The sequence below is a fragment of the Furipterus horrens genome, unplaced genomic scaffold (genome assembly GCF_987537825.1).
Source record: "Furipterus horrens unplaced genomic scaffold, mFurHor1.1.pri manual_scaffold_4, whole genome shotgun sequence".
Classification (NCBI taxonomy): domain Eukaryota; kingdom Metazoa; phylum Chordata; class Mammalia; order Chiroptera; family Furipteridae; genus Furipterus; species Furipterus horrens.
The window spans coordinates 122,477,843-122,492,904 of NW_028327174.1; the positions used below are offsets into that span (position 1 = coordinate 122,477,843).

At 38.1% G+C, this 15,062-nt stretch overlaps 1 protein-coding gene across 12 annotated transcripts in view; it reads left to right on the plus strand.

Annotated features, from left to right (window-relative positions):
• AOPEP (aminopeptidase O (putative)) overlaps nucleotides 1–15,062 on the plus strand; it is a 360,558-nt gene that overhangs the window by 319,491 nt on the left and 26,005 nt on the right. For 11 of the 12 annotated variants that reach the window (XR_016510539.1, XR_016510536.1, XR_016510537.1 and 8 more), the window contains one exon: nucleotides 14,311–14,427. Coding sequence is in view for 7 of the 12 variants with exons in the window: in XM_090274018.1 (XP_090130144.1) it covers nucleotides 14,311–14,427 (117 nt within the window). In the remaining 5 variants the exon portion in view is untranslated. Of the gene's footprint in view, nucleotides 1–14,310; nucleotides 14,428–15,062 lie in introns of those variants that run through there. The other variant, XM_090274021.1, reaches the window with a different exon arrangement.

Genomic DNA, 15,062 nt, shown 5'->3' on the forward strand with positions numbered 1-15,062 from the left:
CCTTTGAAAAGCCGCGGGAAGGTGTTACTGCCCCTGCTTTGAGAAGAGGTAGGTGCTTACGGTATGCGCAGGGGGCTCCGGCTCTGCTTAGAAAGAAGCAGGGAAGGGGGGAACGTTTTCTAGATACGGCTTCTTTCAAAAAATAATACTCATCTTACGGAGTAAGATCAATGAGAAATGGTATCTCCCATGTTGGTGAGAACTCTTTTATCTTAAGCAGAGATAACTAACTGGACAGCGTGGTTTTATCTTAATTCTCGGTCTCTACCTTTAAATGTAAAGTAAAATTGCAGATTTGACCAACAGCTTAATGGCTTTTTATTTTCAAAAGTAAATGCCAAAATAAGTTTGTGTTAGCAATGAGACTTAACAGCATGGGTGTTCATGGCTGCTTACTTTTATGAAAACATTTTGGTATATTTTGTGGAACTTTTATTTTTGTCTCATTGCAGAATATTTATATTTATTATAATGTTTATTAATAACCTGAAGGTAGATACCATGAACTTTTCAAACTGGAAGTTTCTTTTTTTTCTCCTTAAGAATTATATTGAATGAGTTTAATGTTCTTATATAATTGAAAACATGCATAAATCTTATAAATGTTAAGAGAAATGTGCTGTCTTTATATAGAGATCGCCTTAGCTAAGATTTTAAAGCCATTTAAAAGTTTAGATCTTAAACTCAGTGGGGAGTTTTGGAAGGATAAATTTGGGGGGAATATTATATTTTCTCTGAAGGAGCTTTCTCACTGTGTCCTCACTTGCTGCTCATGTTTATTTCATCTTTCAGAACAAGTGTTTGGGAGTCCTTTCTATATTTTTATTTTGGCAGCTGGTTTTCTTAGTTTAAGCATTTTATGATGCCATCTTATTTTCAGGGCACTAAAGTTATGAGAGGTAGACACATTAACATTTGAAAATGTATTTGATTTTACTGTTTCTTACTTTCTTCTTGTTTTAACTTGAAATTAGTTGATTTTCATGTTTAAAAAAGATTAACTTTTAAAATGGTTACTACAATGAAACTAAATTGTTTTCAAATACTTGTCACTTAATATTGAGAGGCAAATGTAGCTGCTAAACAAATGTTACATTATTTGTAATAAAATAAGGTACTAAATTAGTTTTCCATAATATGAACAGTTAAGATTTCCTTAACTTAAAAATGGAGATATTTTAGAGCATATCGTAGTAAATACATGGAGTGGGACTGAAAACTATACTTTTTTGAAATTTTGGAAAAATTAAAATGTTTTTGAAAAAGTATAGTGAAAGGGCAAGATATATGAATCATATAACCTATTTTATGCAACAACTTTGTAGTGGTTTTTATTTTCTACTCCATTTCATAGTTCATTACCCTTTTTTTTTCTTTTTTAATTTCTTTCACATAGACTTATAAGTTGTTAAGTAATTCTTCTAAAATGGATGCAGATTAAAAGAGCAAACTAGTACTAGGACATAAAGTATAAAAAGGCATTTTAGTTTTTGGTGTTTTGTTGGCTTTTTCTAAGCTCATTTTTACAGTTATAATTTTACTCATCCTGAAAATTCCACTCTACATTTAAAACTCGAATGAAGAGTTTAATATTCAGAACTATGAATAGACTATTAAAGTTTTCTAGAGAAAACAGGCCTGATCACTTCCTTTCTGGAGGGTTCCTCTCATTTTTTTCCATAATCCTTGAAATAGTTATTATAGTTGATAGTTGCAGTTTTTTGTTTTGTTGTTGGAATCTGGTGACCTTTATGTACTGCGATTGCTGTAAGATTGGAAACAAGACCGGCCTTTGGTGTGCTGTTGGAATGTTCTGGTGGTTTCCGGCAAAGATGCCAGTCATTAGGCATTAAAGCTGTCCTTGTGCCCAGGAAACTGAATTATGGCGTTTGGTGTTTACCCCTTTGGACCGACAAGCAGCCGGTCAACTGATACTAGTGTGAACAATAGCAACCTTCAGTACTAATTAAGAATTACACAGATTGTTTACTAGAAAGATAGTAAAGGGTAGTTTCCTGGGTAGTTTGCTTCCCTTTTATTCACAAAATCTAAACTATTAAGAAAACAGCTCTCCCACATCTCTGTACACCTTGCCCATATCCACCAGGTGATCCAGGAACATTTGTTCTGCAAGAGAGACCAAACTTGCAAGTTTAGTATTCATTTTTTGTGAAACAGTGATTTTTCTTAGTTTAGTTGTAGCCAGCATGGTCTCGTGTTTTTGCACAGAAATGCTATTTTCCTTGTGAAATGGCATGTAACATAGGGGTTAAAGTTAAAAAAAAATTTTTTTAAGTAGTGTTCAGTGAAACAAAGTCTTCACATTCTATAAATTAGAGGAAAAATTGCTACAGCTATGATTGCCTTTGTTCTCAAAGCCATTTGAATTGCAGGCTGTGATGGGACTGGTTCGTACATTAACTGCTAAGACTTAAAACTTCTAATTAGAATAATCACTGGGCGGGAGCGGACTGGCGGGGCGAGTGGGGTGTGGCTGGGAAGGGGCGCCACGCGGTGGGAACCCGGCGGGCGGGGCGGGGCGCGGCGGCCTCCGCGGGGATTGGCCCGGAGGAAGGAGGCGGTGCGCGGCGGCCCCGGGACTTAGCTGCCGGCGCCCAGGACCGAGCCGTGGAGACTCCAGGCTCGGGTCCGCGCCCCAGCGGGAACCTCAGTGAGTAAGACGTTCTCCTCCCTCTGGCTCCGGCCTGCCCGCCGCTGCCGAGCCTGTCGGGCAGCTGCGGGCGCTCGGGGCCAATCAGCTGGTGTTAGTTAGGAGAATGAGGGTGGTTTCTTCTCTACCAAAATCCCTTCTACTTTTCCTCCTTTTAACCTCAGTCTTTCCACCAAATGAGCTTCAAGAGGAAAGAAAGCCAGTTTGGTTCACTGTTACTGGTTCCGCTTCATCATCCTGTCCTTAATTGCTCACAGCTAACAGCCGGTTCTCTGGCAGTTGGCATTCCCACTACTTCGGTGGTATCATTTGATGGGGATTAGGACTTCTAGTTGCCTTCAAAAATTTCTAAAAATCTGTGTAGAGAACAATGCTGTTGACGGGGTGTTGTCTTTGTTTTAATGCTTTTGTAAAAGACCAAGTAAACAAATATGCACTCCGATGCGCTCAAGAAGGCTCATTTAAAGGACAAACGCAGCAGGAAAAGGCTAACAAAAATGACTGCTTCCCATTGAAGCCTTCTTTAGGAATGTTCTACATGTTAACTTTAGTCTCTGGAGAACTGTCCTCCTTTCTCCTCTTCTGTCTAGGGGTGTATGTTGACGTAGACGGTTTCTGGTCTTTGATCTTAATTCCTAGCAGACATTCTTAGATGGAAACTTGGATCTAATGCTGGACAGCTAACCACAGACAATAAAAGAAGCTGCATTTTAAACTTTGACGCCCCAGAGGGAGCAGCCTGTTCATTTTTTATTTCTGTCTCAATTATTATTTGTAAAGGTGTGAGATGGGACCCTACCCAGTGAAATCAGCAGAAAAGTAGTTCTCAACCTGTGTGGTTGTGATTAGTAATTTTAAAGTGTGTGTCCATCTTTGCTTTTGGGGGATCTGGATTACTGTTCTTTCAGATTCATCTGTTTTAAAGAAATCAACCTTCACTTTGGGATAGAATGTGTAGATTATAATCGATATGCTGTAACTTTGATATGTTAAAAGCAAAGCAGCAAAAATTCTGTTAAATATGTGAAGAGTAAACACCAGTTTGAAAGTATTTTTAGTTTTAATTATATAAGAAAATTTTCTAAAAACCTATATAAAGAAAAACTATGTTTCATTGCTACCTGTTTTTTAAAGATAAATTCCAAGTTAATTTATACAGATAAATTACCCTGGAATACTGAGGAGAGGGAAAGTTTGGTTTTCTATAGATGATTTTCTATTCAAGTTTAATAAACAATCAAAACTTAGAAATCCAGACATTTTCCTATAATTTCCAAAAGTTCTGTGCTGTTAAAACATACCAATAAAATAATACTGAATTTTTCTTACATGAGCACATTCTAACTACATAAAGGCAGATATAAAATAATAGAAATGTTAAAACTAACTACATTTTTATGAAATTTCTTTAACCACATTTTAATGAAATTTCTTTAACCACATTTTAATGAAATTTCTTTAGCGGTCTGTTAGGAGAAAATAAATAAAATCCCAAGCACTGGGATTTTATATTGCTGCTAGAAAACACATCTTAGGTCTAATCATGGTCACACCACCACCTATGAAAAGGTGTTGGTAGGTCTCAGACCTTCTAGAACTTCAGATCTATGATTAGCAACTTTTAGCATTTTTAGAATGGCTAAAAACTATCTGTTTCACATCTTTGAAGACTTCTGTTGATTGACTTTCAAGTACTTGAATTCACTTGAGAACATGTTTCCATGGCAGCAAACAAGACCGCATTTCAGATTTCTTGTTCCTTTATCAGCTTGAGGCTGCTCCAGGGCCTTGAGTCCAAGTTGGAGCTCACAGTAAAAGTAAGACTGTATTGTCTGAACTCTCATAGCCCCTAGCCATAAAAGTGGGCATTTTGCTGTAAAAGACCATTTTTATTACACTATTTCAGTTTACTTGTTTAGTTGTTAATAGTTCCTGTTATGATGGGAAACACATTAATTTATGATTTATTCACCCATTTGTACATAGCATGCAGTTTTGGGGTGACTAAACCTGGCGTCATTCCTGTCCATGTGGTTTTATTGTGTTTCCCATTCACCTGTTTGTTTCACCTCACACGTGTGCATCCACAAGATGGCAAAATGCTGGCCCACTAAATCTTTTGTTCCCTTCACATGAGCTGGTATCAAGGTGGAAGAAAGAAAAAAAGAAGTTAAAAATGAAATAAACTTTTCTTTAAAGTATGTGGGATTTATTTTCTGCCTGTCTCCTGAAGTTCTCAAGTCTATATCTTTTTCAAAAATACAAATTTCTTTGTTGAAATGACCTTTAAGTTAATCCTTTGCTCTAATTCTCATTAAACTTTTCAAAGTTAATCAAGGATATAAAATATCTGGACTAGAATCCAAAAATGTACAGGATTTGAGTGAAGTCCAACTGCTGTGATTTATGTACATTAAGTTATTCTGAGAAATTGTAGAGTACTCTCGACACAGTTTTATTAAATAAAAACAACTTTCTTTATTTTTCAGCAATAATTTATGTAGTTTGACTCCTCACCCTCTTCCACCTCACACTCCCTACAATTCCTCTTTAGTTGTGGTCGGTTATACATATATAAAGATTTGTTTCTTTGTCAACTTTATGACAGAAACGGCAACAAATTGTGGACATGTGGCTAAAATTTATGCTTAGTTTGGGTTTGGTAGGAAACATGGAAAGAATATTAGGAAATACAATCTGACCGAAAAAATATCTATGTTGTCTTTAACTATGGGACTTATGAAGAAGAAAGGATAGGAACTAGGAGTAAAGGAATGTTAGTATTTTAGACCAGAATAAACACCCAAGAATGAAATTTGTTTCTAAATTATATTCTACGCTTAAAAATATGTTGAATGTGTATCCATGCCAGAGCTGTTTGTCTAAGCGGAGGGCCAGAGTGGCTCACTTGGCTTCTCCTTCCTTCTGTTTCTTATCTTTTTCTCACCTTGGAACTCTTGTTAGTATCATTGTGTCTAAATGCTTTTGTGGCTTCCTTTATTTTTTTACGTTGTTAATTTTGATAATTTGGGGGAAAAAAAAACCTTAAATCTTTAATGACAACTTTAAACAAGGAGGCTCTGGAAAGCAAAGGAACAGATCTCTCAGAAATACTATTGAGTCTTTGTACTTAGAGCAAAAGGAATTGCTACTACTCCTGATACAGTCTAATTTCATTGATTACAGTTGATTACAATTGTAATCAGTTATTTTACCATTAGTTTTTAAAATTAAGAATCATCTACCACATCAGTTGTTATACAGAATGTTTATAAAACTTTTTAAGTTGATATATTTGAATGTATGTATTTTTGGGATTTGTTTTAGCTTCAAAATGAGAATCACTTCTGGCTTGAATTTTCATGCGTTGATTTATAAGTTTTCTTTTAATAGACTTACTTAAATCCCCAAATTGTTAATTGGTGGCTGTCTTGCAATCATATTTACTGTGTTACTCCATCTTACTACATAGGGCATTGAGGACCTTAAGTTCTTTATTTAAATTTGATTAACTTGTATCAGGCATGATGTAGGTGACACATAAAATGAGCAAGCTTCAGTTCCATTCTTTGAGGAGTTGCCTTAAAAATGTACATTCTTTTCATAGAAGTTAAAATACAGTTTTGTTTGAACTCAGTTACTCTGTTTTTAAATTTTTATTTATTGATTTGAGAGAGCCATTGATTTGTTGTTCCACTCATTTATACATTCATTGGTTGATTTTTGTGTGCCCTGACTGGGGATCAAACCTGCAACCTTGGTGTATGGGGACAACACTAACCAACTGAAGAAGATGATTCTGTTTTTATTTGTAATATTCTGAAGAATATATTTTCAGTAACAGCTTTTATCCCCCCATTTGCTGATTAATCACTTTTATTTTATAGGAAAATCTGTTTTCAGACTAAATATTCCTAAGAATTGCATATTTGTGCATATGAACATCTTAATTATGTGCATACTATAGACCACTTTTCAACAGGAACGTTAGAGCTAAAGGTTACAAAGAATTTAATATTGATACAGTTATTTACTACAAGTGTTAAAATTTGTAATAAATAATCCCACACAAATTATCTGATTTTGACTTAGTGGGAGTAATATAGGAAGTTAGAGAAAAATAGGAAGATATTCTGGGTTTGAATGAAATTGCAGTTACTTTTTTTCCCTTGCAGAAAAACTCTGAAAACTTTTACTAGTTTATTTATATTGTAAATGACAACATAAAAGTCTGATGCACTGCTTTATGTATATTTTCAAAGCATTTGTAAAAATTAAAATTTCATATTTGTGTGTTGCTCACACAGAATTTATATCATATTTAAGGCCATTAGCATTCATCTCTTTGTAGAAGTATTGCAGTCATAACTGTTGCACTCTGTTATTTTCAAACGTTATTGTTACAACAAGAACAGAGAGGTGCTGGTAGGTATCTTCGTGCACACCAGTGCGAGGGGATCTGCCTGTAGCTAATGGGACCTGCTTTATTAGAATCTCCTGGTTTCCACTCAGCACCTCCTTGAGCATGTGCTTTAATCATTTATGGATTTCAGTGCTCTTAGATTAGATCATAGTATCAGATCTCTCTATAAAGTATAATAGATCTTCCCTCCATTGAGTAAATTTTTGGGAAATATTTTTAACATGATTTAGGATAAATAGTTCAGCTTGAGCTGGAGGCAGGGGAATAAAAGGGGGGGGGGGGAATCCAGGCAGTTCGTATAGGTTACTTGGAAAAAAAGTTGCCTGGAGAGTTACTTAATTTTTTATATATATATAAAGTTATTTACACGAATTTAAACATATTTTACATTGTTTTTAACTTTGTACCCCACTTAATAACATTTCTTGCTATCTTACCATATTACAGAAATGGTTCCATCTCATTCTTTTTAATAGCTGCATAATAGCATTCCATTTTGTGGTTATATACCATAGCCATAATTTTGACACACAAAACTAGCTGACAGTTTTCATAATAAAGGTATAGTCATTTGATATACCTCAGGGAGTCATGAATTAGTATGTAACTAGAATTTTGAGTTAGAAAATGTCACTATAAATTAGGAACTCAGATTTATAAAATGTATATATGCCTGTTCAGAATAAATATATCAGTTGTTACATACAATATTATTAACTTAGGTAAGAGCATTAATTCTAAAGAAATGAAAAGAAGCAGATTTAATGGAAAGAATACTGCAAATACAAGAAAAGTTGGGAGTATTCTCTGATACTTTCAAATGTTTCAAATTCTTTAGAAAGCCTGAAACAAGCCTTGCACTGAGCATGCTTTTGTTGTCATGGCAGGTGAATGGGCTGAACCACTTAGGAATTTACAGTTTCCTTTTCATGAGTGATGATTTTCTTGAGAAGCATAAAATTCATATCAGGAGTGATTTCCCTTTGGCCCCTTTGATGATTGGTCTGGCAGGTTCCTGGGAAGGAGAAGCAAACATGAACATCCCAAGCATCTCTTAGAAAATACTTCGGAATTTTCAATTTAAGTGTTTACAGAGATTTATTCTCTAAAATGTGTAATATAAACCACTTGTGTACATATGGTTATGAGACCCAGTTGACATTTTATGTTGTTTAAATAATATGCTTTGCATCAGATTTCCTATACTTTGGGTTAATACTTTTATAAAAGGTAAGGATATGCTAACACATGAAAATTTGACCCTTATAATCTGGAAATGTGAGAGTAATTTTTGCCAGTAAATTATTTCAGATACTGTTTTCTAGATGGTGTCTGTTTTAGTCACTGTGATGTCACTTTTGGAAGCACTGTGACCAAATCATGGCTAAGAAGTACAGTAGTCATCTTTTTAAACTGTACTTGTTAACCCTGACCTGTGTGGCTTGGTTGGCACATCAGCCCGTAGACCAAAAGGTTGCTGGTTCGGTCCTATTCGAGGCAATGGGAGGCAACCAACTGATGTTTCTCTCTTGCATTGATATTTCTTCCTCTCTTTCTCCCTCCCCTTCCCCTCTCTCTAGAATCAATGAGTATGTCCTCGGGGGAGGGTGCTAAATAAATAAATAAAATAAAAAATAAAATAAGCTGTAGCTGTTAGAATCACTTCCCAAAAAAAAGCAAATATGCTTTTTCTATGTAAAAATGAATTATATGAATATTTGCTTCTGCTTGAATTCTTTTTCTCAAATTTGACTACACCATTTTCCCTAAAGAATGTTCGGTAGTCAAAAATAACTGATTCTGCTGGAGAGATATATGCCTCTTGATTATTTTATTTTGAAGGAAATTATTTTCATTTCTAATTATTTTTATTGTGACTATCATTTGCTGGCAAATTAAGTTCATGTCCCAAAAATAATATGAAATATAGAAATATGAAATATGAAATACTTAAAATTGGTAATTCTTTAAAATGTGTTAAGTTTTTGCTTCAATGTGTAAAGAATGGTTTTTCTTTTGCAAGTTTTGTTTTCAGCTTGTTTTTGGTAGCAATTTTATTCTGTCATGATTTCCTGGTTGACAGCCACTCTTGGTCAGACACTTAAAAATGCTTATCATTAAGAAAATAACAGGTGAAAGAAGACGTGAAGATTATGGTCCCTGCCAATGTTTGGGGTGGGCAGGTTCAGCTACGGTGTTCTGATACTTTTTTAAGATTTTGTGTTTCTTTTTGGGTTGTGAGGAAGGAGAACTCTGTTGTTTTGAGGAACTTCATCTATTATATCTTAATTTTACCTCGTTTTCCAAAATTTTCATATGAAAATATACACAACTTAGAAATTTCTACTTATTTTGGTTCAGAACAGTGTCTGAAAGGTGACTCGGTTTAAAGTTCCTTCTGTCTTGTGTCCTCTAGTCCAAGGTCCTTTGCCTCTAATGAGAAAACTATGTGTATGAATGGCAGCTGTATGCTCTCTCACACCTGTGAACTGTGGGAGGCGCCTGAGGGGATGGAGTGTGGTTCGGAGTGTTTCCTGGGAGAAGTCAGAAGGAATTTGTTAGTTTTGGGGAAGTCTTATAAAAAAAGACATTTTATGTCTTCTGTGTGATTACTTTTTAATCTAAGGGGCAAAGGAAAACTGCTGACTTTATTGTGTCTGTACACCAGAAAGCCTTCTGCCTGTAACTTTCAAAGGTCAGCCATTTCTAGTCTGGTTGGGCCCTGCTTGTGTTGAATTGCAGCCAGCAAGACTCCAGCATACAGGAGAATTTGGGATTTTTCTCCCTCCCTCATTTCTTCTGTTTTTGTTCAGTGTAAACAGTTCCTGTCATAGAAACATAGACAAATATAGTAGAGAATGCTTTTCTGGAAGAAGAATGTTCCCTAAGCATTTTTAAACCATTTTTGGGAAGAATTGATCTTTCTGTGTATTCCAGACAGACTGAAAGAGAGAGGGAGGCTGCTGCTGTAAATTGAAGTGACATCATATGTATTGCCCCCATTGATCCTCTCTTAGTCTCCAGCCAGGATAAAAGGAAATGGCATCAGGGAGGAAGCAGCTTCATTTAGGCACAGATCCCAGAGTGATAATGGGGTAATAATAGAACTCACGCCACTGTCAGTCGGAGGCTGCATTAGTCTGAGGCTCCTTCCCGGTCTGGGAGCCTCTCAGAGACTTCCTTTGTGGCCGCATCATGCCAGCTGGACCTTGAGGGGGAGTGCCTTCCTTTGCTTTTGGAAGGGTGCAGAAGTGGGGCTCAGATGTTCATGTGCACCCAGTGCCTTGAGTTGGGGCCTGCCTGTGCAAGGTCAGTAGTGAGGCGCGTCTGTGGCATTTTCTGTAGGAGGCGAGCTGGCCTTTTCTGGTCCTGCCAATGGAAGAAATGGTGAAGGGCCTGAGTTGCATGGGTGGTCCTTCTGGGAGCCAGGAGTGAGTGATGTCCCCCATGACAGCAGTAAGAGGCTTCTGAAAGAGTCAAGGTTTGTTTTCTTTGTGCTGCTATAGCCTGGGAGGGTGGGTTTGGAAAATTCATATTTTCTTTCCAAGAGTCTGTGTAGAAACTTTAAAAACCATTCAGAGTTGTGTGGCTTGCTTCAACTCTTAAACTGACTGGGAAAAAATACCAGGTAGCCTTCTCTTTTTCCTTTTAAATGTCTCCGTTGTTAGCACCTATGGGATCCTCCATGTTTAGACAAAGAATACAGACCTCTAAATTTTTAACAAATATCATTTGTATTTGCTTTTTCTTTCTCTCTTTCTTTTTTTTTTTTTTTTTTTTTTTTGTATTTCGAGTAAGTTTTAGTGTTGTGAAGTTCTCTATTTCAAGTACCCACATGACTTTGGCACTCCATAGCCTTATTTTGTCTTAAGTTATGAGGCAGATGCATTTTAAAAATACCAAACTGGTTTCCATATGGAAAAAAATAATAACTGTCATGAATTCCTTGTTTGTGAAAAGGAACGGACTTTCTATTCCTGTTATTGTCAAACTACAGCTGTGAGCACTTTTAAACCCTCAGAAATAAAGGCAGGGTCTTTTTATAATGTTCGAAGGAGTGGCTTTCTGTTGAGATAATGCTCTGAAACACGTACTGTATTTCTCTTAATCCTCCATAGTATGACTAAAGCCATGTTTGTCTCTCTCAGACAGTTGGCCTATGAATCACGTGAAATTTAATTAGATTTCTGTGAGGGAGGGAGTGGAATGACCCACACATCTCCCACGGCTGCCCAGCCAGCTGCCCAGGGCTGCGTCCAAGCACATTTGGAGTGTATCTCTCTCAGTTGCTTTGCAAACTTTTGGTTTATTACATAGTACATCTTTTTCATTCTAGGGTGGCTTTACAGGGAGTAAATGTTTATTTTAATAAGAGAAATGTACTGTATAAAAACAAGCTACTTAACCACATTTTGCTTTAATATCTTCTTTTCAAGGTCTGTAATCGCATGTAAAAGTTATGTAATGTTTACTTACTCATTTGTGAATGAAAGATACTGAATTAGTTTTATTGTGTGTACTAAAATAGAATTGGATCACTGATTTTTCTCTACTTTTCTCATTGTTTAGAAACTACATTTTTCCTTGGCGAATGAGAAGAGTTAAGAGTTGAAAGGCAGGTGGCTACAGGTTGTTACCTGAGTGAGTCACTCACATAGGCCCATTCTGGAGAGTGGGCCAGACAGTGCTGAGCATCGTGGAGGGAGGGCCACTCTCAAAGCTGCGCTCGCATGGGTGTCTGGGCTTCCTCCCCTGAGGAGTAGACCCTCTGGCCCCAGAGCAGTACGAGCGCCTCCGTGCCCCGGAGGGAGGGCTACCTGGCAGGCCATGTGTGTGCCTGCTCTTTACCTCTCTCCAATTAGAGTAAATTAAACTTATTAAAAAACCACAGAGGTTTAACTCCCTCCATCCATCTCAGCTGTTTATCTTTAGTCAGGGGGCTTAGCTTTAAGTATTTTTCATTGAGTAAAATTAGGAAAAAAAACTCTCAGGGATCCTTTGTTCTGTTTTTATGTACAAAGACATGAACTTGCTGCCGGAAATACTGCAAGAGCTATAAAGTATGAGTCCAGATATTTTGATAGGTTCACGTATTAGTAATTCTTTGATGTTAAACTGGAGTAGCATTTATTGGTTAAATTCAGGGTAAGTTGAGGACCAAGCTAGTCTTCTTTCTTCTTCAGGGTTTTTATTCCTCTGTGGGTCTCTAGTTTAAACCAAATCCCAAATGCAAGTTCTAACAATAGGCCTCTTTGTGAGTGTGGGCACATAATAGGGAGATGCATTTCTTTCTACTCTCTCCTTCCCTGTAATTCTGTAAATTGCCCAACATGGTTTCTGCTGTATTTAGTTAGTGAATCAGGCATCCACCCCAGCCGATAGTGTTCTGCCCTGCGTCAGGCTGGTCCTTTCACAGAAGCTGTCTTCCTGCATCCATTGTGGCCTCATGTTTGAGATGCCGCCCTGAGCCTGGCTACCACCAGTTTGGAGGGTGTGTGTGAGGGTGCAGGACTGGGTGGCCACTTGGACCCAGTCTGGGGCCTTCCCTCCCCATGCCCTGTAGAGGCAGGTGAGCTGCTGCTCCACGGGTGCCCAGGCCAGACCACCTCGGGGTGGCAGCCGTGTGGAGGACGGTCGGGGAGCAACGTAGGGGACTGAGGGAGGTACTCAGGGCAGGCTGAAGGCTTAGCCTCTACTGGCGAAGGACCCCTCTGGGAACTCAGGGAAGAAAGGTCCAGAGAGGGAGGCTGCAGGGCAAAATGGACAGGAAGGAGGGCCGGGAGCCTGGGTGCTGGCCGCACTGCCAAGCCTGAGGAGAAGAACCTTGAGTACCCACAGCAAAGGGCTCATGGTGTGACTAGATGAGGAGGGTCTCTGGAGGCTGGTGGCCCCAGATTTGTCCTGTTTTATAAAACAACATGTTTCTTCTAAAATCATAAAAGCAGGCTCATGTGTCTAAAACCGTAGAAAATGGAAAACTGGCAGTTTTGTTTCTAGTTGCTATATAGTCATTATCTTTAAAGCATCTTCTAGGCCCGTGATCTCTGTGAAAGGAAATTGTGTTGTTCTCTAAGTCCGTGTGGAGGACTGCTTGGGTCAGTGTTGATTGTGACCCTCTGTTTCGCTGAAGGCACTCGTTTATCCTGTCAGCCTGAGAAGACCCACAGGACTCTTAGCTGTGCATGAATGGATGTTGTGAAATAAAACACATCAAGGGATGTGTCTCTGTAGCGAAGTGGGCTTATATGAGAACTTAGAAGGGCAAGGTGAGGACATACATAAATGCTCTCCTTGTGGAATGACGTGGTCAGTGTTGTGCTTGAGGTTCCCCTGGTTTCCCTCCACATGCATTCGGGGAAAGGGTGTGTGAGGTGGGGACAGGCAGAGTGCACACATGGGGGCAGGAAGGTAAAGAGAGGTAGGGAGAGAACCCAATAATTTTCAAAATTTCTTTAAGAATAACAAAGTAGAGGTTAAAATATAGGTGTTATGAATTTTCTCTTGGCCTAGTATTGACTTGCAGACTTGTAAATTTGGGTTCATTGACTGGGATTTTCTGGGCACAAGTAGTGAAGGAGAAAAGCTAAATGTAGAGAGTAGTGGAATTCATAATAATAATTTTAAAACCTTTATTTTAGAACAGATATTTTTCAGTTCCTACAAGATATATCTTAACTGTATTTTTACCTCCTTTTATAGTTTGTGAGCACTCTGTTCTAGGGGCTGAAATAGGCTCTGCAGTACCATAATGAGTAAGACAGATATTTTAAGTTCTTGAATTTCAAAAATGGTTGTTCATAAAACATTCGTTATTTTTATATCATATGAAAATACCCTCATCTCTTTGCCCCCCACTTTTAACTGTCCTGTATGAAAACTTAGGAATAGGTGTGACTATATGTGTGTGTAGTCATGTTTAGCATTGTTTAATTTTTTAATGGAATTATAAATTTAGAATTTTTATAAGGGAGGGTCTGGGAGACATGGTTCTTATTTAATTACATGCACTTTATTTCTTGGTGTACAGTTGCAAGGTTCAAGTGTTAAAAAAGGAAGTCCGGAAGCCAGTAGGTTAAATGACACAGTCATTCTGTGTCTCGGACACCTGTTGAAGTACCCAGGCTACCCTGGGTTTGCAGTCTTTGCTCTAACTGGTTGGGTTTGATTTCTCGTAAGGCGAATGGCATTTTCACTGGCTGTTTGGTTTTGCCCTCAGCTTCTTCCAGACCAGCTGGTGCTGCTTCTGGAACATCTCTTGGAGCAGAAGACCCTGAGCCCCAGAACTCTGCAAAACCTCGAAAGGACATACCACCTCCCCCAGCAGGATGCAGAGGTAACTAGGAACGCCCTCGGCGCTTAAACAGTGAGGTCCTTGCTGTTGTGAAAAATGGTGGTCCCATAGCTTCCCAAACTGTGGGAACTGCTCTTCCCATTAGCAGAACCCTGTGCTGTGTGCTGTGAGTGAAGAGCAGTCATTCCAGTCTAGTGGAAGCTGCTGCCCTGGTTGTACCCCACCAACAAGGGCCCCTGAACCTGCTTATGACTAGGGTAGTTGGCAGTCCTAAGTGTTTCCCACTTACTTTTTAAATCATAAGGATGGACATAGCCTCCTAAAGGAGTGAGCAGGCAGGATGGAGTGCTTTTGAGTTGTAAACTCAGGTGGGTCACCTTGTGCAGGATGGTGGTGCCATCCTCCTATGCATGAAGGAAACTTGGCTCAGATGAGTCAGAGCTTCTTGGTTGCTTTCAGCTCAGTTGGGAAAGGAGCCATGTGTGATGGAAATGAAAATAAACCTAAAAGCCGAAGTTGGAAAAGCAAAATTGGATGCTTGTGGGAAAACAATAGGATGTGGTTCTTAATATCTTTTGCCTTATTGTAAAGAATGCAGTTAGAGTCCTCAGATAAGTGTCAGAGGTTTTTATATACATATAAACTAATAAATATTTATTGTATTTAGTCATCTTCAC